The sequence below is a fragment of the Panthera uncia genome, chromosome B1, assembly GCF_023721935.1.
Source record: "Panthera uncia isolate 11264 chromosome B1, Puncia_PCG_1.0, whole genome shotgun sequence".
NCBI classification, from domain to species: domain Eukaryota; kingdom Metazoa; phylum Chordata; class Mammalia; order Carnivora; family Felidae; genus Panthera; species Panthera uncia.
The window spans coordinates 160,782,642-160,808,001 of record NC_064811.1 but is presented as its reverse complement, the minus strand read 5'-3'; the positions used below and the strand labels follow the sequence as shown (position 1 = coordinate 160,808,001).

The 25,360-nt window shown below is 36.2% G+C and overlaps 1 protein-coding gene across 4 annotated transcripts in view; it reads left to right on the top strand.

Moving 5' to 3' along the window:
- The window catches only part of KAT6A (lysine acetyltransferase 6A), a 113,972-nt gene that overhangs the window by 69,252 nt on the left and 19,360 nt on the right, over positions 1-25,360 (top strand). For all 4 annotated transcript variants that reach the window (XM_049631490.1, XM_049631487.1, XM_049631489.1 and 1 more), the window contains 2 exons: positions 3,400-3,518; positions 18,185-18,300. In XM_049631490.1, coding sequence (XP_049487447.1) covers positions 3,400-3,518; positions 18,185-18,300 — 235 coding nt within the window. The remainder of the gene's footprint in view (positions 1-3,399; positions 3,519-18,184; positions 18,301-25,360) is intronic.

The window sequence follows — 25,360 nt, the reverse complement described above, 5'->3', positions numbered from 1 at the left end:
CTCTGTTTTTCTGCCAATACTGTACTATTTTAATTACTATAGCTTTGTAATGTAGTTTGAAATCAGGGAGCTTTTTTTCTCAAGATTGCTTTGGCTATTAGGGGTCTTTTGTTGTTCCATACAAATTTTAGGATTGTTTTTTCTGTTTTTGTGAAAAACCTCATTGGCGTTCTGATGGGAATTGCATTGAATCTATAGATGGCTTTGCGTAATGTGGACATGTTAACAATATTCTTCCAGTCTGTTAGTATGGAATATCTTTCCATTTATTTGTTTTTTTCATTAATTGCCTTCATTAATGTCTTATGTATATCTGTAACAGTGTTTTGTCTTCAACATACAGGTCTTTCACCTGCTTGGTTAAATTTACTTCTAGGTGTTTTATTCTTTTTGATGCAGTTGTAAATGGAATTGTTTTCATAATTTCTTTTTCTGGTAGTTCATTATTAATGTATAGAAATACAGCAGGTTTTATATTCTTCAACTTTACTGAATTCATTTATTCTACATTTTTTTTTATGGAGTCTTTAGGGTTTTCTCTATATGTCACCTGCAAATAACAAGTTTTACTTCTTTTCCAAATTGGATACCTTTTATTTTTTTTTCTTGCCTGATTGCTCTGCTAGGACTTTCAATCTGATGTTGAATAAAAGTGGTGAGAATAGGCATCCTTGTCTTACTCCTGATCTTAGAGGAAAAGCTCTCAGCTTTTCACCATTGAGGTTGATGTTAATTGTGGGCTCATCATATATGGCCTTTATTATGTTGAGGTACATTCCCTCTATACCTGCTTTTTTTGAGCATTTTTATCATAAATGAAGGTTGAATTTTGTCAAATGCTTTTTCTGCATCTGTTAAAATGATCACCTGACTTATATCCTTCATTTTGTTAATGTGGTGTACCGTATTGACTTATTTGGGGATATTGAACCATCCTTGAATCTCTAGAATAAATCCTACTTGGTCATGGTGTGTGACCCTTTTATTGTATTGTTGAAATTGGTTTGCTAGTATTTTGTTGAGGATTTTTACATCTGTGTTCATCAGAGATATTGGCCTGTAATTTTCTTTTCTTGTGGTCTCTTTGTCTGGTTAAGTTACACTGGTCTCATAAAATAGAGTTCCCCATTTTGTTTTTTGGAAGAGTTTGAGAAGGATTGGTATTAAGTATTTTTTGAATGGCGAAATTCACCAGTGAAGCTTTTATTTGTTGGAAGATTTTTGATTATTCATTCAAGTCTCCTTACTAGTAATCGGCCTGTTCAGATTTTCTATTTCATCATGATTCAGCCTTGGTAGGTCATATGTTTCTAGGAGTTAATCCATTTCTTCCAAATAGGCCCAGCATTTTGGTGTATAATTGTTCATAGTAGTCTCTTGTGATTTTTTTGTATTTCTATGGTATCAGTTGTAACATCCCCTCTTTTATTCATTTCATACTTAAATATGAGGCTAAGGTTCCTAGTTTTCAAGGTAGAAAAGATCTGTAGAGAAGACTTAATAGTGTAGCAGGTAATTCAAATCAGAGGAGAAAAATTTTGATTATCTATCTTGATAATTAAAGCTTAAACTGGTCTCGTTGCTATTTAGTGCCTTGAGTTTAGAGAATGTGACCCTCTGAAGTAAGTAGAAAAGTCTCTCAGGAAAGTAGAAGAATGAGAATGGATTCTTGGTTCACAACGGCCAAAGGTGTAGTGAGTGTCTAATATACTGCAAGAGAATTTCTTAGCTTTGATTTCTTTCCTCTGAATTTCCCATTGGTAGTTGTATTCACTGCTTCTTCATTCCTGCTTATATAAATGGTTGATTGGTCCAGCACAAGAGAGGAAATCCTCATCATTATCAGTTCCCTCTTTTTATGCTTGTATTGATTGGCTTTTCACCAGAGTGGCAATCAACTAATTACTCTTTGAGCATTCAGGTACTTTTCATGTCTTTATCAGCCATGTACACTGTAGCTCCAGTCTGAGTATGTTTATCTAAGAAAATATACAAGTCCTTTAGGGCTTAGGAAGAAAGAATCTAAAGCAGATTCTAATGAAAGCCATTTTTGAATAAACTGTTTGGAGATGGATTATTATAAGAATCTCCTGGAAAGTTTTAGAAATAGAAATAATTAGAGCAAATGTGTAAAGTATATGGAGAATCAATATTGACTTTTCTGCATTGGTGTGAGTTTTTGCTATAATTGGCTCTGTAAGTTTCTTATGAATTGTAGAGTTTAAGGAACAATCTGCACCATATATATGATAGAATGCTACTGAATGCCGTACTAGATTGGTGCCTGCATCCATCTGTGTCGTGCACTAGGGGGCATTAAAATCACAAAGGATCTTCAGATACATATTTTTCAATTTGGGAATATTTTCAGCAGTGAGTTCTTGTCCTTATTCTTCTTATACTAAGTGCACAGGTGTCTGTTGACAGCCTATATGTCTATTTAATTTGAAAAGAACTGTCTTTTCAGCCATACTCCTACAAAGAGGAAATTCGTCCGTCAACAGTGCCATATTCAAATGCAGAGGATAACGATCTACATAATCCCTCCAGTACTCCTTTCATGAATTTCCTTGCCCATCTGAGGAAGATGCGTCATTTATGGATGTTTATTATAATTTCTCATACTTACCCTGAGGATTATCATCTGTGATCCTCAGATTTGTGGAGTTCTGCTTTATTTAAAACGGCACCCAGAATGTGTGGGGAGTTACGGTAGTTATTTCAAAGGTTATCTTCTTGCTGAGATAAGAATGTACTGGCCTTCTATTGATTGTGGAATCATTGAGAATTATAAAAGGAACAAATTTTCCCTGTTTTGGTCCCATATGATGAAAATCATGTCCTGGTAAAACATAAACTTCTTCCATACTACTGAAGTATGAATAAGTAATATTTGAATGTTGATATGTTAAATTCATAGTAAAACTTTTATATTCAGATTATTTCAAAGTAGGTTTCCTATTCCTTAGACCTTTACTCTATTCTGATTTTGTATTATTATTAAGTTTTTATTTAAATTCTAGTTAGTTAACATACACAGTATAAAATTGTGTAATACTAGTTTCAGATGTACAATATAGTATTTCAGCACTTCACCACTTGGTGCTCATCAAACTTTTATATATATTATACTAAAATCTAATGTCTTGATGAGGTTGAAATTTAGTTATGTGATAATTTTAAGAAGTTTTAGAACAGTTCAGATTTTCCATCATAAAGCAGATAGAATATGTACATATTATTTACTGATACATCTTTCTAGGTGTCCATTTACTTGTATCCTCTTCTTTTATAATATTAAGGTCTTCAAACTGAAATCAACACTTTTGAAATGTTTCCTAATTATGTATTAAACTAAGGATAAAGTTAATAACATGTGAGCCCTTTCTTTATGTGCAGACAATCAGGATGGCTGGGATGGCAAACAAGAAAGTGAGGAACGGCTTTTTGGGAGCCAGGAAATCATGACTGAGAAAGATATGGAATTATTTCGTGATATCCAAGAACAAGCACTGCAGGTAAAGTTGGATATGCAGAGTGGACAATTAAATACTTTGGTCGTGAATGAGAAACAGGATTAATTGTATTGGGATAGAGCAGTAAGTAACAGCAATTTATTCATCCATCTGATCTGCAGACAGATGTGGTTTGTGCATATATGTAGTTCTGCTTGTTAAGGTATTCCTTTTAAACATTGTGACTTCTTTGGTTTTGCAGATAAATAGGTTGCTTCTGACTACCAGTATTAAATGAGTTTGGTGTATTTATTTTCTGTCTTATGTATGAAGAAGAGTTTGGGATTTGACCAACAAACAAAAACCAAGCTCCTTTCAAGTGATAAAACACCCATTTTCATTACTTCAGTAAATATTTATTAACTGCTTTTGCCTTGATCCTTTGGGACATGAAGCAAAATATAAATGTATAGACAAAGAACCTGATTAGGCTTCAGATGCTGAAGAAGCCAATGTGAATGACAAGATTCCTTCTCTCAAGTATAGTCCTGGAGAGACTAAATGAATAATTTCATTCATGTAAAAAGTTTAATTATAGGGTACATGGTGTTTTGGAAGAATAGGGAGCAAGCATTTGTCTAAGCCTGGGGAGGTCAGAGGATTCGTTGATGGGAAATACTATTTGAGCTGGTCTTACAAAGAATATGTAGGAATTGATCCAGATGACAAGGAATGGGGTCCTATATAATCAAAAGGACCAAAAATGCAAAGACTTGAAAATGGGGGAAAACAAAGCATGTTTTCACTAACTTGTGGGAATAAATTTCCACATAGGATAAAGAACACTGGGTGTAGATAATGACAAGGGATGAGATTGGAAAAGCACAGGGCTAGATCATAAAGGCTCTTCTATGTTAAGTTCATTTATCTTGTGTTTTTTCTTTCTTTGCCACCAACTCACTATGTTAGCCAAGTTGAGTTCTATCTCTTGTCTTGAAAGTAAGAGTTTATAGTTTTATAAGCATGATACTGGGGATTCCTGTTGTGCAGGTGAAATTCTTGGGATTAAGAAACCTATTTGTGCATAGATTGTTTATGTAGATCATTCTGTGAGTATTTTTTAAAAATAACAATATGAATAGTCAGCAAACATTTACTGAGCATTCTACCATCTTGTGATTTCACAGAGTGTTAACTTTGAGTCAGATAGATCTTCATTCAATTTGTAGTTTGTCATTTACTAACTTCTACTTTGGGAAGGTTGTTTAACCTCTGAAAGCACATTTCTTTTCCTACCAATAAGTAAAACAAAGTGCTATAGGTACTATAGTAGAAATTCACATGGAGTTCAGTGGGAATTCAAAGAAGGAATTAGTAGTTCCTTTGAAGAACTTTTTTTTACTGATTAAGTTGCAGACATAATGCTAATGTCCTTTTACTCTTACTTATTTGTGTGTATTTCCTAAAAACAAGGACGTGCTTGTACATGACCACAGTACGATCATCAAATCAGGAATTTAACACAGATAAAGTATATTATCCAACCTGGAGGTTTTATTCAAATTTTAGCAGTTATACCACTAATGTTCTTTTATAGCAAAAGGGGGAAAAGAAAACAACTTGCCCTGGTTCGTTTTATCTAGTCTAGGATCATGTGTTTCACTTAGTTGTCATGTCTCCTTAGTCTCCTTTAACTTGGAACAGCTCTTCAGTCTTTATCTTTCATGATCTGGACAGTTTTGAAGTGCGCAAATCATGTATTTTGTAGACTGTCCATTAGTTTGTGCTTGTTTTATGATTCATCATGATTAGATTCAGGTGATCTACTTTTGGCAGAAATACTATAGAGACGATGTGTCCTCCTCTCTGCATGATATCAGGAGGTATGTAGTATTAATTTGTCCTATTACGAATGATGTTAACTCTGATCACTTGGTTAAGGTAGTATTATGCCATGTTGCTTCCCTGTAAAATTATTTTCCTTCTATAAATATCTTGTAGCAATACACTTTGAAACCACGTAAATGTACCCTATTTCTTATCAAACTTTTATCCACTAGATTTAGCATCCAGTGGTGATTTTTGCCTGAAATTGTTGCTTTGTTGGTTATTAAACAGATGATATTCTAATTTCATCATTCCTTTTATGTCTATTAATTGGCATTCTAGTGTAAGGAAGGTCCTTTTTTCTTTCCATTTATTCATTTCATTTAGACTTGAAGATTCTTATGACTTATAATTTGTTGCTATCAATGTTTGTTTTGATGCTTAAAATTGTTCCACATTTGGGTAGGGGAGCTTTTTCAAGCCTGCTCCTGTGTCCTTTTGACATGGCTCTGTCATTTTTTTTTTTACTTTGTCCAGTTTGTTCAACTCTTTTTTTTTAATTGAGATAACTGATATATAACATTATACTAGTTTCAGATGTACAACATAATGATTTGATTTTTTTTTTTAATGTTTATTTTTGAGAGAGAGAGAGAATGTGTGTGCACAAGTGGGGCAGGGGCAGAGGGTGAGGAGGACAGAGGATCTGAAGCTGTCTCTGTGCTGACAGCAGAAAGCCCAATGCAGGGCTCGAACTCCCAAACCATGAGATCATGACCTGAGCTGAAGTTGGACACTTAGCCAACTGAGCCACGCAGGTGCCCCAACATAATGATTCGTTGTTTATATATATAATCATTCTTACTTACCTTTGACCACAGCAATATGTTCCAGGGTCTTATTGTTCTGGCTGTCGATTTAGCCATTTCTCTAAGAATCCGTGGTTTCTTTTACTGGAGAATGTGAGTAAATGGCAGTTTTGCCCTTTCACTTGCTCAGGTCCAGTGAGATATTATTCTTGATTTTTTTCTCTCTCTTTTTCTATCTCATACTCCATATTTAATTCATCAGGAAATCCTGATAGTTTCCACCTTCAAAATATATACAGCTTATGACTACTTCTTACCACTTCCACATCTACTACCTTAGTCAAAGCCACCATTATCTCTTGATTGGGCTAGTGTAATATCTCTATACTAATTTCCTTGCTTCTACTTTTGTCCCTCACCCCAGTCTGTAGTCCATATTCTTTATACAGGGCCGAGAGTAAATATTTTCAAACTTCAGTTGGATCATACCACTTCTTTGCACAGAAAATCTTTAATGTCTTTCAGTCTTGCTTAGAATTTTTAAAACCAAAGTCTTTATCCTTTTTTTTTTTTTTCCTTTTTCTTTAGACCCAGTATCATCTTGTGCCTGCCTGTTTCTTTAGCTACTCCCCTTGTTCTGGCCCTTGTTCACTCTACTCCAGCAACAGGCCTCCTGTTTCTTAGACACACCAAGCACTGTCCTGCCTGGGAGCCTTTTGTACTTACTGTTCCCTCTGCCTGGATTGCTGTTCCTCTAGTCTAGATGTCTAGTTGGCAGGGGTTGGAATAATAGGGTTGCAGAAAGAAAGATTGATAGAAAGAGTTAAAAGGGATGCTGAGGCCAAGTGGAGACAGTATAAATTTGTATCAACAGTAATTTAACTGTGTGTTTCTTGCACATTTTATTAAACTTGTGATTGTCCATGTGTATATCGGCACCATGGAAATAAACAGCTAGATATTTAAATTCTAATTGGTCCTTATTTTCATTGGCAGTGCACTAAAATTCTTAGGATGGTGGTATTTGTCCGTGAGGTTCATTCATTTAGTATTCATGTGCCTGGCATGCTATGAGAGCTGTAGGGTGAACAAAAAGACATAGACTGTGCTTTCACAAAGCTTTCAGTTGCGTAAGTAAGACAATAGACAATCATATAAATAAATCTGTAATTACAAACTGATAGCTAATAGGAAGAAAATAAAAATGCAGCAAGAGATTATAACAGGAGCTTCCTGATCTAGATTGCTGGATATTGGGATTCCTCTTTTAGGGAAGTAATAATTTACACAGAGACTGACACTTAAAAGATGAGTAGAAGGTCAGCAAGGCAAAGAGCTAGAAAGAAGAAATGTTCCGGACATAAGGGTACTGCTTGTGTAAATGTTCTGAGGTACCTAAGCACTTGGTAAATTTGAGGAACTGTAAGAAGGCCAGTATAGCTTGAGTACGATGAATAAAAAAGCCATATAAAATGAAGCTGGAGAGAGAGATTGAAGAGGTAAGTTAGGATTTGGGTTTTTATTGTAATTGTGGTAGGAAACCATTGAATGATTTCTAGCAAGGAAATAGCAGGATCATATTTACATTAAAATTTGTTTTTTCCTGGGGTGCCTGGGTGGCTCAGTCAGTTGAGCATCAGACTCTTGATTTCGGCTCAGGTTATCATCTCACGGTTTGTCAGTTTGAGCCCTGCATCGGTCTCTGTGCTGGCAGTATGGAGCCTGCTTGGGATTCTCTCTCTCCCTCTTTCTCTGCCCTTACCCTGCTCATGTTCTTGTTCTCTCTCTCTCTCTCTCTCTCTCTCTCTCTCTCTCTCTCTCTCAAAATAAATAAATAAATAAATTTTTTAAAAAAATTTTTTTCCTGGCCACTATATGAAGAATGGAGTGGAATTAGGCAAGAGAAGGCACAGAAATCAATTTAGAAATCAATTTATTGGCTTTTTCAATGGTTCAACTGAAAGAAGACAGTAGCTTAGACTAGAGAGATGGCAGTGGAAATGGGAGAGAAGTGGATGGATTTAGAATATATTCTGGAGATGGAATCAGTAGAGCTTGGTGATAGATTTGCTGTGTTGTTTGAGGGAGCAAGAGAACACTAGGGTTGACTCCCATGTTCTCTGACTTCATGGAATAGAGAAAGTGGGTTGAAACCAATTTTATTTTATATATTTTTTATTCTCATAGAGCTTACCATCTCATAGGAAATGTGCCCAAAAAGCAAATCCAGTATTTGCTTTTGAGTGATTTTATTGAGTAATTAGGTTTTGTGTGGTGCATTACCTAAGTCAGTCAAGAATTATTGAAATGTTTATAAAAAGGGGGCCCTATTAATTGGTTTTGATTGTTTTTTGTTTTATTTTGTTTTAGTTTCAGGAGAAGTAAGAATATCATTTACCTGGTACTGTGTTTCATTAGCTATACAATGAATATGTTCATAAAAAGAAAAAAAAAGAGCCACCTCTGAAAATAAAAGCATGAAAAATTAGCAGTATAAATACGCTTTTGTTATGGAATTTTTTTTACAGTAATCTTATGGACTTGGAGTAAATGGTTTTTTTGAGTTCCACCACCAAAAAGAAGCATTTGTATTTGGCTCATCTCATTGGAGCATAGCAACCTTTCTGAAATACATACAATGATTTTTACGTAAAATGTCACCAAAGAACATGTTATATTTCCATGTTAATTTTAATGCTAATTTTGAAGAATTTGTGTGTGTGTGTGGTTGTAGAAAGTTAACAGAGCAATTTTGAAATCTATGTGGGCTATTAAAGAATTTTTTTTCTTTGCATAAAGAATTGAACATTTATTAGAAATGGAATAAACTAGGTTCACCAAATCTCCTAACCTCATAAGGATTATTATTACCGTTTTACATATGAGGAAACCAAGACTTTTAGTTGAGTGACTTTCCTGAAGTTATGTAACTAGTAATGGCAGAAGTGGAATTTGAACCCAGGCCTGTATGGCTTCATATTTTATGCCCTTAATCATAATAATATCCATATTACCCTGTTAAAAAATGTTATGGAGGCATCAAAATCATAAGGCATGTGCATTTATGCAAGTAGGGCAAAGTACATAGGAAGACAAATAGCAAACAGTGACATAAGATTACCAGTTCATGTAAGTCATTGCTGTATTAAATGATACAGATTGTTCCATGTGGCAACAGTATATACTAAGATGAGTAAGAGCTGGTGTGATCTGAGATGATTACAGAAGAAACAGGCTTAAAGGATGATTCAGATTTAGGTAAATGGAGAGAATGAGGGCTTCCCAGGTAGAGTAACCAGCATTAAGTTGAGCTTTGAGGAATTAATGACAACTATAAATGCAAGAGACGTTGTGATTATTGGTCCCATGAAATCAACAAATACTTGTGGGCCTAATATGTGCAACTCACATTGTGGAGTTGATGTAGAAAACACAATAGCTGCTCATAAAGGTGTCACAATACAGGCAGTCCTTGCTTTGCACGTCACTGTGTTAATGGAAACATGTGCCTATTAGAATCGTGTCCATTCTTTTTTTTTTCATTTTTTTTAATTTTTATTTTTTTAAATTTTTTTTCAACTTTTTAAAATTTATTTTTGGGACAGAGAGAGAGACAGAGCATGAACGGGGGAGGGGCAGAGAGAGAGGGAGACACAGAATCGGAAACAGGCTCCACCCTCCGAGCCATCAGCCCAGAGCCTGACGCGGGGCTCGAACTCACGGACCGCGAGATCGTGACCTGGCTAAAGTCGGACGCTTAACCGACTGCGCCACCCAGGCGCCCCTAATCGTGTCCATTCTTTATACATTGCTGTGGTGACTGATATTTGATCTCAGTTTAGGTATTCTTATGTTTCAGTTAACATGGCACCATGTAAAGTAAGAACTGCTTGTGGTTTAGTTTAATACGTAAAACAGTGAACTTTTGTTGGGCATTGGTAAGAAATATATTGAATTAGTAGTATAGGGCTGAAATTTGGAGGGCTTTAAAAGCTAGAAAGAGGACATTTGTCTTGGCATGCCAGGATTTTAAGGTAACCCCATGACTGCTTTTTTGTTGTTGAAATGATTTCTCTTTGGTACTGGTGAAATTAGAGATGAGGAGTGGGAGATTGTTTTAGTGTCTTAAGCCATTTGTTAAGTTACATATTAAAGGCTAGTTAATTGTATTTTGAGTTCATTCATTTGACAGTTTAACACGGTTTTATTGAGTATTTATTAAGATCCTGGTTAAGAGCCTAGGTATTAGAGATAGCCTGAACAGATCCAAATCCTACCTCTACTAAGTGACCTTGGTCAAACAAGTTACTTAATAGGTTTGTTGAAAGGATTAATTGAGTTGATATTTGCAAAGTGCTTAGCATGCCATTCACGTAGTGAGCACTAAATAAATGTGAGCTTCTGCTAGTTATCTTAGTGGTAAGTGCTAGAAATACTTAGATAAATAGGAAATGTGTCCCTGTTCTCCAGTTGAAGAGTCCTTTATAAATAAAGCCATGTGGTTAGTAATAGTATCCTTTTACTGTGTGTCAGGTACTACATTCAACGTCATATATAAATTTTGTCATTTAGTTCAACCTTGTTACTTGTTCCTGTTTTACAGATGAAGGAACTGAAGCTTTAGAAGGATTGTCTTACCTAGAATTATATAGTTGTTGGTATCAGAGTCAATATTTGAACCCACAGTCTGACTTCTGATCCATAACTCTTAATTTCTAGTTCATGGTCTGCTACCATAGAGATAGGCATAAGATGAAATGAGAATGAACAGGAAGGCATCTGTCTAGGGATGTTAGGGCAGCCTTCATAGAAGAGGTGCTATTTGAGCAGGCTGTTGAGGGAATGAGTAAGAATTTACTATTGGGCAAAAGGAGGAAAGCATTTCAAAAAGAACAATTTGAGTGTGAGAAAGCATATTGAACCCTTGGAGCTGCATGTAGCTTGTTTGGCTGAAGTTCAAGTAAGAGATGAGATTGAAATGGTAAGGACAGACCAGATCACAAAGTTCCCATGGTCCTTGTGAAAAAGTTTGCACTTTCTTTTTTAGTTACAGTAGCTCTTTAAAGTAGCTAAATAGCTCTTGAATTGAAGACTTTTTAAAAAGAGTGACATGATTGTATTTGCTTTTAGAAACTCAACTTTAGTGATTCGGTAAGCATTGGATTGACGAAGACCTGGACAAGGACATCTACCAGTCTGATGATTACAGTAGTCAGAACGAGAAGTGACTAGGACTGAATGAAGGTGGAGGAGATACAGTAGCAGAGATTTTGAGAAAGATTTAGGATAGAATGGGAAAAATATGGTGTTGGGAGTTGGGGTTGAAGGAGAGGGCAGAACCAAGTAAGCCATTGTAAGGACTACCGCTTTTATTTTGAGTTAGGTAGGAACTCTTGGAGGACTTTGAGTAGAAGAGTGACATAGGTTTTAAAGGATTACTCTGGCTTCTGTGTAGAATGAGGGGAAAATACAGACTGTGAGAACTTAGGAGGCTATTAGAATTATCCAAGTAAGAGATACAGTGGTTTGTATCATAGTGGTAGTGGTAGAATTGGAATTCTGATTATGTTTTGAAGGTGGTAGACCATTAGATATGCTGATGGATTGGATGGTTATGAAAACCAGGAATCAAGGATGATGCTAGAGCACAGTTGGAGGAAGGAGTTGCTGTTTGCTGAAATGTAGAAGAATACCGGAGGAACAGGTTTGAGGGGGAAAAAAGATCAGGAGTTTGATTTTGAGCGCATTAAACTTGAGCACATTCAGGAGAGGAGATATCAAGTCGACAGTGGGATAGTATATGTCTGGAACTCAAAGTGCAGGTCTGGACTGAAAATTTAAATCCAGGACTTGTTAGCAAGTTGGTGGTACTTAAAGAAATGAGGCTAGATGAGGTCACCAAAGAAAAGGAGAGACCTTTAAGTCCCTTTTTAGAGATTGGAGAAACTGTGAATGGCTAGGGAAGGAGGAAAAAACTTGGAGATATTGGTTCCTTACAAGCCAATTGAAACAAAATGTTTCAAGAAGGAAGGAATGGAAAATTATGCGGATAGGTCTGAGGACTGAAAATTGACCATCAGATTTAGTAACATGGAGGTAATCTTGAGAAAGTTTCCATAGTGAGGGAAGGGGAAGATGAAAATATAATTGGAACTGGTTTGAGAAAGAAAAGAGAAATTGGTTATAGAAGTAATATGGGGCTACTATTTTGAGGTGGTTTGCAATGGAGGGGAACAGAGGAGAATATTTGGGTGAAGATGTGAGGGCAAAAGAAGGTATCCATTTTTTTTTTAATATGGGAGAAATAGCAGTAGTTTTTATGCTGATAGGAATGATCTAGTGGATAGAAATCTGATGCAAAAGAGGGAAGGGAAGATTGTTGGAATGTAAGAGAGGATGTCATCTAATGCACAGGTGAAAGCGTTGGCTTTAGATGGGAGCATAGACCATCTAGACATAATATTAAGGAAAGGTAGGCTATGTGGGCACAGAGGGTAGACATACAGATGTGGCCTTGGAAAGCTTTGGAAGTTCTCTTTTGATTGCTTCTTAGTTTTCTAGTGTAGTAGAAAGCAAAGGCATTGATTGACAGTGAAAATGGGGTAAGAGGTGTGTTGGAGGCTTAAAGAGATAGGAGAAAGTATAAAAGAATTTTTTAGGAGAATTGAGAGAGTGAATGGAGTTAGAGAACCATCAAGGGCCCGTTTGAGGTCAGTAGTTAAGAATTACAAATTACAAGTTAAGGGGCGCCTGGGTGGCTCGGTCAGTTAAGCAACCGACTTCGGCTCGGGTCATGATCTCCCAGTTTGTGAGTTCGAGCCCTGAGTCAGGCTCTGTGCTGACAGCTCAGAGCCTGGAGCCTGCTTCGGATTCTTGTGTCTCCCTCTCTCTCTCAGCTCCTCCTCCACTCGTGCTCTCTCTCTTTCAAAAATAAACATTAAAAAAATTAAAAAAAAAAAAGGATTACAAATTCAGGGGTGGCTGGGTGGCTCAGTTGGTTAGGCGTCCAGCTTAGGCCCACATCATGATCTTGCGGTCCGTGGGTTCGAGCCCCGCATCAGGTTCTATGCTGACAGCTCAGAGCCTGGAGCCTGCTTCCTGTTCTTTGTTTTCCTCTCTCTCTCTGCCACTTCCCCGCTCGCAGATTCTGTCTCTCTTTCTCTTTCGTAAGTAAATAAACATTAGAAAATTTTTTTGTTTAAATTACAATTTGAGTCTAGTCAGCATGGGTTCTGTGGTTTTCTCTGACCATATCCAGATGTTGGATTATGTGGAGAACTGAATTTAACGAGAGTTGAGATTTTGTTGTTGAATTGGGAGAATTATCAGGGAAGTTAAGGATATATGTAGGCAAAGATGAAGTATAGTAAAAGACCTTGGAATTTAAGCTGGATAAAGAGAAGGAGGGCATATGGAGAGTGAAAAACTGGTAGATCATTGGATTATAGGTCCTGTGGAAAGAAAGGGTAAGAGGGTTAAAGACAAAATCCTAGATTTTAATCAGTATTTAATGGTAAAGCAAAGGAGATGTCTGAGTGTAGACGAACAAAAGAGACATAGGAGAAGAAAGAGACAGAAGTAGCCTGGAATCACATCTACAATTCTGAGATCTGGAATCCTGAAAACTTAACAAAAAATTGCTGTGGCAATACATTGTTGTACAACCATCACCATCATCAGTCTCCAGAATTTGTCTTCCCAGACTGAAACTCTGTACCCAATATACCATAATTTCCCATTCCTCCTTTGCCCATCCTCTGGCAATCACTATTCTACTTTGTGATTTTGAATTTACTGTAGGTAGGTCTCAGTGGAATCATAAAATATTTGTCCCTTTCTGGCTTATTTTACTTCGCATAACTTCTGTAAGGTTCATCCATGTTGTAGCATGTGTCAAAATTCCCTTACCAGAATTTATATATATATCACTTGATATATGTATATACCATGAACGTTTATGCATTCATCTGATGGACACTTGAATTCCTTTTACCTTTTGGCTGTTGTGAATAATGCTGCTGTGAACATGGGTGGACAAATACCTGTTGAGTCTCTGCTTTCAATTCTTTTATATATTGCTGGTTCACACAAAAATTCTGTTTAATTTTTTTTGAGGAACTGCCATACTGTTTTCCACAGTGCCTGCATCATTTTACATTTCCACCAGCACTGCTCAAGAGTTCTAGTTTTTCCACACCCTCTCCAACATTTGTTATTTTGTTTTTGTTTTGTTTTTTTGATAATATCCATTGTAGTAGGTGTGAAGTGGTATATCTCAAATGCATTTGCATTTCTCTAATGATAGTGATTTTGAGCATCTTTTCATGTGCTTACTGGCCATCTGTATATCTTCTTTGGAGAATGGAAAAAATTATAATTCATTTTGCAGTAAGATCTCATTTACCTAAACAGAACTGTTGGCAAAACGTGGTGTTAACTGACATGAAACTATACATATTCTTTACTTACCCCATTTAATGTGAATATTTCCTATGCTTTGCTAAAGAAATACTAGTTTGGGGGCGCCTGGGTGGCTCGGTTGGTTAAGCGTCCGACTTCGGCTCAGGTCATGATCTCACGGTCCGTGAGTTCGAGCCCCGCGTCGGGCTCTGTGCTGACAGCTCAGAGCCTGGAGCCTGTTTCAGATTCTGTGTCTCCCTCTCTCTCTCTGCCCCTCCCCTGTTCATGCTCTGTCTCTCTCTGTCTCAAAAATAAACAAACATTAAAAAAAATTAAAAAAAAAAAAAAAAGAAATACTAGTTTGTCTGATTATGGAGTGTTGCCCCAAATCCTACTGGGATTTCAGATACATATGTAATACTTCTCTAACATTGGAAAAATTCAAGATTCCAAAGCACATTCTGTGCCAAGGGTTTTGGATAAGAGTCTGTGAACTTGTAGCTTCACTTCTTTGGAAAACTAAATTCCCGTTCTAAAAACCGTACACAGAACTTTTGGAATTCAGAACATTAATTAATTGAGGGTAGTGCATCCTTTGTATCTCACCCCTCCCATTTTGTTCTTTTCTGTCTTTATTCTTCACTGTTGATGCTGCTTTCCTGAAGTTTTTTGCCTCTTAACTTCTCTGAGCCTTTTTCCCCATCTATGAAGTGGACATATTGTTTTCGACTTTGAGGAACAGATTGTGGGGATTAAATGAGATAAACAATATAAGGCATAGAGTCTGGCATAGTATCTGCTCCACAAATGCCGATTCTCTTTATTCTCTTTTTTCATGCTGTCTCCATTTGGGAGCGTGTGAACTCATCCTTACATATCTCTTTCATCATGCAACTTCTGATCCCTAATGAACAGAATTATTTTTTATTACAGTGTTTCTATAGGAAAATGTTCAGATACTAGAAGACATCTCTTTTCTCTACACTTCATATTCTGATACTAATAATAAGGGTATAGTCTTACCCTCTATTCCCACTTCAAAATGCCATTTTCCCGTGAGGAATGGAAAGGGTAGGCAAAGGGGGAGCTATCTAATGGAAGGCAAGAGGAAGGGAGCAGAACTGTGTCTAGATCAGTTGTAGATCAGTTGTAATCTTCATGTTTGTACCAATCTGGACTTGGAGGGGACTCTGGAAGAGTTGCTTCTATACATTGGAAATTGGAATTAGATCAGCCATTTAGTGGAGGTGGAGTTTTTGCAGAACAGCAACTTTTCTTATAAACTCCTACTAATAAAAGTTTTATTATCTAGAATAGGCATATGTAAAGTTATCTTTTGGTTTAACCCAATTATTAGTGCATTCAGTGCCCCCCGCCCCTTGCTTTCTTATATTGAAAGCTCCATTCTGGCCAGGAATGTATGTCATCCTTTCAAGATGTTGGCATATTCAAATGAAAAGGCACAGAGTGTGGCAGAATTCTAGTTAAAAGTTTTAAATATTATTTTTGTGCTCTACTGCTTTGGAAACCTTCATGTTTAATGAGAGAGTATTTGGCTGAAATTTAAAAATAAAATGACCTAGGAGAAGTGATGTTGTAATTTAGATCGGGCAGTCTGATTTTGGCAAGGACTGGGTTAACGAGTGGTTTGGATGCACCTGTTGCTTCCTCACCGCAGAGAGCCTTTGTTAACTTACCTTAGTGAATGGAAACACAGCAACACACTGGCTCTTGAGGCTTTCACAAGGGAGTTAGAGATGGTGGTGGAGGACAGAGGTGGATGAGCGCATGTGCCAGACATTTCGCAGTGCAAAAAGGTGAGGATAGGTAAAGGCAGTGGGGAAATCTGCTGTGAATCTAGTTCTTCACAGACTCTCTTAGTTGCGGTGATGTGCAAACAGTTATACTGGAACTGGATATCCACTTTCACATCGGACATCCGCCTGGAGGAGCGACGGGCAGCTGATGGGAAAGCCCTTAAAGAACAGGCAGTGCTGTGGCAGGTGCATCTTCTTCAACTTTTGTGCTTTCTATTTGATCAGGAAGTTAGATTTGTTTTCTGATACTTGGTCATTCTGATATGTTCTATCCTATTGTTCTTATTGTTTTGAGCCTTGAAGATAGGTTAAAAGTTGCTACTTTATGAATTATAATACTTGATTCTGGAATGTAGTTTAAAGAACAGTGTTTTTAAAGGCTTTTTACAAAATTCTATTTTGGTTTTGAGAAATGAAAAAAATCTAATTTTAACCCTGTCTTGTATTTGGTTTTAATGGTTTTTGCATTTGGGAGAGTCCCAGTATTCCTTGGCATCATAACACAATTGATCCAACTAATAGATGTTTGTCTTTGTTTTGAGATGTCTGAGGAAGAGGTTGAGGTTTCTCACCTGGCTGTACTCCAGTATGAAACCGGAGATAAGTCCCTTGGCCTTTTTATAAAAGGGAATGGTTAGAAAGGCCAGGGAGAGTTCTCATGAGTTGTAGTGAAGAGGCTTCTTCCTTAAATGAATTTACATAAATAGAAAATACCTGGTCTCTTTAATTTTGTTAGAAAGTGTGTGTGTGTGTGTGTGTGTGTCTGTCTGTCTGTCTGTCTGTCTATGGTCTTCAGTGAGACTCTTATTATATTATCTCTGGTTTTTAAAGCATAAAATTGAAGGATAATATTGTTTATTCTTTTGATGAAGAGTTATTAATACTGAATTAGGCTAAATTCTAACTGTTTTTCTTAAGTCAGTGTTCATGTTAAATCTTAAAAATGAGTGTTTACAGAGTATTCGTGATAAATGTACATATAGTGCATATATATTATATACCTAATACACTCACCTATGTGTATATATATATGAATCTATTCCTGTATTGGTTGTAGAGCAAATCAAATTGCTCTTGAATTTAAGGTTTTAAAACTTGATCTTTGTGCTTGTCAGTAATGTATTTAAATTGCTGGTGTGGACATCATAAAGGCTTTACAAATTACTCTTCTTTTAGATAGTATAGTTCAGGTTATTGCAGGGATGGGGGAGCATCGAGATTGTTTTCATTATAAACAGAAGGCAGATAAAAGGGATAACAGTATGTGTATAACAGTATTTTTTTCCCTTTGGTTTAAATCTATAAAGAGCTACTAATGAAGGGAATTTTAGTGTAAAATGAATGGACTCTTTTGATACTTGTTTTGTCATATTCTTCTAATACTATCTACTTTCCCAAACCAGAAAGTCATTCTTTTCTCTGTGTGCATACATGTTTAGTAGGTCGTTTCTGTTGTCAGGTGAGGGAGGCACTGTATGTATGACGTGGGCGAGTGTACAGAGCTCCCTCTTCCTCCTTGTTAAAAATTGTGCTCTATCTTCTATCCCCAAATGCCAGCAGTTTCTCTTTAATAACTCAGTCATTAAGGGAGTAAATTTAAATGCAGAAAATATTAGCAGTATTATTAAATATGGAATATGCAATGAGACCAACTGCATTTGGTTCTAAAAGATTTATTAGCATTTTTGTTCTTCATTAAAGTACCCTGTTTACAAAGAATAAGACAGCTTATTTCAAAACTTGTTAGCTTATTTCTGGCTTTTTTTGTTCTTCTGTGGAATCCTAAGAAGATGTTTAGTTTCAAATTTTTTTTTTTGTATCTATCTCAGTGTATTTAATTTAGCTAACTTTTGTGATGTATTTTTTGACTGCACAGAAAGTTGGAGTGACTGGTCCCCCTGATCCACAAGTTCGCTGTCCCTCTGTCATTGAGTTTGGGAAGTATGAAATTCACACCTGGTACTCCTCCCCATATCCTCAAGAATACTCAAGGTATGTTTTGAGAGACCCTTTACCTTTTGTTTTTAGATTCATAGAACTCCCAACACTAGATCTTGAGGACATTTTAGTCTGGCTCATCTTTACATATTTGAGGAAACTGGTGGCTTTTAAATGTCCATAGTAACAGGATATTTTGGCAGCCACTTAAACCCAGTTGGCTTTAGATTTTCTTTTTTCTTTTCTGTAACCTGTCCAAAGCTTTTATTTAAAGTTGGAAACCTGACGCATGGTCACAATGACAAGGGGAACATTTTTTCTTTAAGAGAAATTTGCCTTCATACTTCACACTAAGAATTGGAGAGAGATTCTTACAAGTTTCACTGCGTAGCCATTTATCTAAATTTTTATGATTTAACAAATCTAGTGAATGGTTTGTTTTCCCAGAAATACTTGGATAAATGGTATACAGTTATGTTACATGTAAATAGCTTGGGTTTCTTGACATTAAAAAGTCATCAGTCACCAGCTTTTTGGGATGAGGCAGCATGTTTAGTGAAGCCAAATTGGTTTCATGACTGAGTTCTGACATTCATAAGCTGTATAACCTTAAAAGTTACCCAACTAGTCTGTACCTCAGTTTCCTCATCTGCAGAATGGGGATAAAAATAGTATTTACCTCATAGAGTTTATTTTGAGCACTGAGTTAAAACATGTAAATCGCTTAGAAAATGATTAAGTGCTCAAAAATGTCAGATATTTTTTTTTTCCTTTAGGGTTGAAATTAAAAGAGTTGGAAAGTAAGATTTGGTCAAAAAATTAAACTTTGACATGTGACAGTTACATTAATGTTCTCTTTAATCTGTAAACTACTTATATCTCAAGTTTCTCATTTAGCAGAGTGTTGTGAGGAATAATAAGTGCTCTGTGAGTTAAACATATGTTCAGAGTACTCTCGTTATTCGGCTTTTTACCTGTCTGGTAACACTGCTAGTCTAAGACATTAGCAAAAATAATTATAACGACATTAATTTATTTAGTACTTTACAGTGTACAGAGATCTTTAACATGGGTTATTACCAGAAGCTGGGAATAAGCCAGTATATTTGTTAAAAAACTAAAACTCAGTATTGTTTTTACTTTTTCTGTCCGTGTAATTTGATAGTTGGTTTCCAAACCTAAGCAGAAGTAGAAAAAAAATGAGTGAGAATGTTGCTATAGACATAGACCTCAGTGACAAAAAAAAAAAAAAGAAGAGAAAGCAAAACTTCAGGAAACTAACACACAAGTTTATAAAACAGCAACTGAGAGCCAATTATCGTAAGGTCAGTTAACCCCAAACACTATGTTAGATCTTTAAGGCAGCATTCTGTTTATATCCTGGGATAACAACAATTAATATGAGTTTGTTAAAAGAACATTAAATTATATTTATTGGTGATTATGTATTTATATTTATATATGTTAAAAGAGGGCAGGAAATTCCTCAACTACCTACAGAGCTCAGGTACTCAAGGCAGTTCCTCAGGAGTTCTGGATAGCCAGAGAATTACAGGATCAATAAGAGATATGCTGAAGAATTAATTTCTTCATCAGGTTTAAAGTAAATTATTATTATAATTTATTTAGTGAGCTCTTTGCAAGCTATTCAAATCAAAAAAGCATGCTCAACTTAGGCAACAAAGTTTGTTCAACATGTGCATATATCAACTGTTCCACGGGTTGTGGTATAGATAGACTGAAACCGTTGGCACCTTGACTCTTGTACTCAAGGGGAGGAGAGGAAATTGACTTAGAAATGGAACTAGAGGGCCAGCCTCAGCACACACTTTTAAGAGAATAATGAGAATGTAACCGTGAAGTTGTTGTCTTCTGAGATATGAAAAGGTTTCATTAAAAATGTTGCTTTTTATTCTGATTAGATTGTCACTAGAACCTGATTTCTTAAGATTTGAGGGAATTGCTTATCAGCTTATTCTTAATAAGCATTGCAGGCAGAAAAATAAATAACCACTAAGTAGGAATCATAGACGGCAGCAGTGTGATAAGAACTGTAAAATTTATCAACTTTCTTAAATAAAATTTTAGACATTTTCTGTACATTTCCTTATTCTTTGTGCCGTGTTCCAAGAAAATATTCTGTAGTTTAATAGGTTCTTTAGTAATTATGACTTTTTCTCTATTCATAATTATCTTAGTTACATTGAAAAAATTCATATATTGGGGTGCCTGGGTGGCTCAGTCAGTTAAGCGTCTGACTTCAGCTCAGGTCATGATCTCGTGGTTTGTGAGTTCGAGCCCTGCGTCGGGCTCTGTGCTGACAGCTCAGAGCCTAGAGCCTGCTTCGGATTCTGTGTCTCCCTCTCTTTCTGTCCCTCCCCTGCTCATGCTCTTTCTGTCTCAAAAATAAATAAAACATTTAAAAAAAAAAAAAAAGAAAAAACCATATGTCTAATTTAAACGAGTTTAGGCTTGTTTTACTTCTGAGTTCTATTAAAATTGAGTTGGCTAAAATGTTTAGAACTCTTAATGTTTTCCAAATAATAAACTTATATCCTTACTTTGTTAATGACTATTTACTATTCTTTGCCAAATTCGAAGTTATTTTTTTGTTGTTACAGGTTTTAAGGACTTTTTTAAAAATTCAAAATCCCAAAGCATGCAAAAACAGAACAATTGGGGCAAATGAAAAAGAAAAGATCTCAGTGTACTTGTGTGGGTCAGTCGGTTAAGCGTCTGACTCTTGGTTTCAGCTCAGGTCATGCTTTCACAGTTTGTGGGTTTGAGCCCCACGTCGGGCTCTGCGCTGATGGTGTGGAACCTGCTTGGGGTTCTCTCTCTCTCTTGCTCTCTCTCTTTCTCTCCCAAAATAAGTAAATAAACTTAAAAAAAAAGAATCCCAAAAGGATATTCTTTTGGGAAGTGGGATTATGCGTTATTTCCCATAATATCCAGATATTTGTGTGTGCATTGTATATGAAGTAATCTTGCATCCCTGACTTAAAAAAATGCAAAACAAAACAAAATCAACAACAGTGAAGCAGTAATGCTACTTTATGTGGAGCAGTATGATTAAGTCTTAGACATTGAATAGTATAAACCAGAGTTTTAACCCTAAGTTTCTCCAACAGGGCTGTGTGATGCTCATACATGGCAGACAGGTTCATAGAGAGCCCCACTCTGCCAATAAAACATGACATGGATGGGCTGAAGGCAAGAGTAACTGTGATCATGGGATATCCTCTACTCCCGAGTTGTTTAGAACTTAACTTTATAATAACGTTTTTACAGTAAGATCATTAAAATCCTAAAGGATGGGTTCTATATAACTGAGTAGCTTAGGAAGTTTCCTCTCCCTTTTGATCCTGTTCCTGACTTGATTTGATGCATAGATTATGTACAGCCTCAGTTACTAAAGACCAACATCCTTAGGGTCTTTGGATGACTGTTAAATGATGAAGTAAAATGAATGAAAGGAGAATAAAATTATTCATAGTCTTAATCATAAATTAATAGTATCTTTAGTTATCATCATTGAGCATGGTACTGGACTAAATATCTCTGGAATAATTCTGTATAGAGGTGGATATTACTCTCTTCATTTTCCAGACCAGGGCCCAGTAAACATACTCAAGACCATGCAGTTTCCAAGTAGCAGGACCAGGATTTAATCTCACTTTTCTCTTACCACATAGCCATAGCTTTTAAGCACTGAGCTTGCCCTGCTCCATATAGCATCTGTGTGTCTATCTTGATCTCACATAGCTTGTACCATAATCGTTTATTTAAGTAATATTTGATAGAATTTGTATTAAAATTTTACTACAGGTGGACCTCTTATAATGGTCACACAAATTGCTACTATCTTGGGCAATGTTCAGAAGCTAAGAAGATACTGTAGGAATTCCTGGGAAGAGTATTTGTATCATCTTAGAAGTAAGGGAAGCAATGCTTCTAAAGCACACATAGCTGCAGCCTAGTCCTGACTTCACAGGTGAGGGTGTCAGCAGAGTGGCTGATTTAGAATAAACTTTAGGTATGGAGGCTACATCCCATGATGCAGTTGATCTAGGCAACCATACACCTATTTGATAGTCAAGGACTAGGGCTGTCAGGAAGACAATGACAAAAAGCAGCAGCCATCTTTAGGGCTAAGAGTATTCATACTCTATGACTATACTTCATTTGATGTGATCTCATGTTCTTCCTATATGATCTATTTTTTCAACAAGGAAACTTCAGCCATTTGTACTGTTAAAACTCCTGGAAAAACAAAATGTTTTATTATCAGATGATTCCCTTTAGACTAATAGTGTCATTCCAGTGGGCTTGGTTATAATAAAGTAAGAGGCTTTTAAAATGTTTTCAGCAAGAGCTGAATTGGAGTAAAGTAGATTATGATATTTGCTTTTACTTTGTTATTTTTCAAATACTAAGATTTGCTAAAGTTTTTTTTTTTTTTTAATCAAGAAAATGTCATACATCTTGCTATTCCAAGGAAATAGCATGAACTTAAAATTCACCAGATAAGACTTGGCAGTAATTTTCTTACAGGTTTCATTGCTTCCTGTGTTTTCTTGAACAACTTGCTTACTACAAGAACTTTAAAAATTAGACCTTCTTTCATAGGCCTTAGGAAATAAGCTGTACTTTATTTTCATGTCTTTGTACCAAGACGTAAAAGTTAAATTGGATGCTTTTAAAGTTGGCATTTATCTTTAGCATAATCTAGAAATTTTAGTTGTCTGTCACTCCTCTCTCCCTTCCTTTTTTCCCAGGATTTTATCTATGTTTCTCAGATTCACATTGTAGGGAAAATTTAGTTGTAATATTTAGCTCTCAAAGTGAAACTGTGTTCATGGATTCTTCTATGTCTTCATGTTGCAGCAAGTTAAAATTGCTCATTGAGAATTTAGCACAGGTAAATAAAGGTAAGCAGTAGAGTAGTTGGAGGGAGGAGGATGCCTTTAATTACATAGGGAGAATTACCTTCCACCTTCCTTTTTAAGAAGAAATTATTCAAAATCCACATATTCAGTAAAACAATCTGGCAGTTGTGGGTCAGCTCTGAGACTCAGGATATCTAGTGCCCACATTAATGATGAAGTGAATAATTGCGGCCATTTCCTTTTGTGATTTTTTTTTTTTTTTTTTTTTTTTTAGTTCTGGTTGGTAAGGAAGGAAAAAGCTCAGGGCGCCGGGGTTCCTCAGTCCGTTAAGCAACAACTCTTGATGATCTCATGGTCATGATCTCATGATTTGTGAGATCGAGTCCTGCATTGGGCTCTGTGCTGACAACATGAAGCCTGCTTGGGATTCTATCACTCCCTCTCTCTCTCTGCCCTTCCCCTCTCTTGCTCTTTCTCTCAAAATAAACGTTAAAAAAAGGGGGGAGGGGGAAGCCATCTATCTCACTGCCCTTCCTTCTCTGAGTAGTGGAATTTGAAGCAACATGCAAAGGAAATAAGCACAGTTGCCTAGGAAACCTTTCTTTTTCATGCCCTTGGTTCCTGTTTCTTGACTTCAGTTTATGATGTCATTTATTATTTGTTTTACTCAGTACCTTATTTTGGAATGACTTTTGTATTAATGATATAATTTCGAGTTGTATTGGTCTGTCTAATATGAGAGATGTTGAAAAACAGTATTAGATATTGTAGACACTTAGAAATATTATACTGAAATAGTTCCCTCGAAGCTTTTAGCGCACTGACTGGCAGTTTTCACCCTTATTTGAGCATGAAACACTTATTACATACAGGACTAGTGTTTCCATAAATACACCTTGGCAAAGGCCTTGGTTGAATGTTAGATGTTTTCAGATAAAGTATAATTAAGTTTTAAAAGTGGCCTCCTGGGGCACCTGGGTGGCTCAGTCCATTAAGTGGCCAACTTCAGCTCAGGTCATGATGTCACAGTTAGTGGGTTCAAGCCCCTCATCGGGCTCTGTGCTGACAGTGCAGAGCCTGGAGCCTGCTTTAGATACTGTGTCTCCCTCTCCCCCTGCCCCTCCCTAACTCGTGCTCTCTCTGTCTCTCAAAAAATGAATGGAAAAAAAAGTCTGTCTCTCAAAAAAATGAATGGAAAAAAAAAACGTTAAAAAATGTGGCTTCCAGAGTGGTACTTGAAAAAGTAGTGTGGTCTTGACACTTTAACAAGTTAGACCTTTTGTGTGTTAATCTTTTCTTTAATTCCATTGTAATCTTTTTAAAGCATAGCTGTCCAAACTGATAGCAACTAAATTAATGAGGTTTATTAAAATTTCCTTCAGCCTCAATACTTACTTATTTGAGAGACAAATTTATTTGGATTATATATTTTGTCATCATATCCAGTATTTTTGTGTATGTAGTTTTTAAAGATAGTATCAGATCTCCGATTACCAAGGCATGACCAGTTCTGGACACACACAGTTCAGGATGCAGGGAAGTCTCTGTGCTGAGGATAAATGAAGTGTGTATTTTATAATAGAAGAGCCATGTGGTCTTCTGGATTAGACTAAAACCAGGTATAAATTTTAATTAGGTTATATTCCTTCTTACGAACTAATCCAGTCACTTTCTTGCCTAGCTCCTCATAAAAGGAACATTGTAAAGAAGAAGTCCTGTTAAATTATTGCTAAAATAGCAATACTGTTGTATAAATACAAATTAATACTAGAATATCTGAAAGATTAATTTGAACTTTTATTTCACTTGTTGAATAATAGACTTTTAAGTTACAGGATGTAATGTGATATTTAACCAGAGGAAAAGCCAGAATTTCAGGGGTTTCATAAGGAAGGAGGTAGTGCAGTATGTCCTAACTTGAAAAAACATATTCATTATTATAATTTTATACTTAAAAAGATAATATAAAATCTGCTTTTATAGTACCCACCCTATATCCATTTTACTCAGTACTCTGTCCCTAGTGCATTTAGCACAAGGCCTAACACACTGTAGTATAGTTGACCCTTGAACAGCACTACAGTTAGGGGCCCCAACCTGTGCAGTCAGAAATTCATGTATAACCTTTGTCTCCCCCAAAACTTAACTAGTACTAATAGCTTCCTGTTGACCAGAAGCCTTACCAATAGTATAAACAGTCAATTGACACATAATTTGTATTAAAT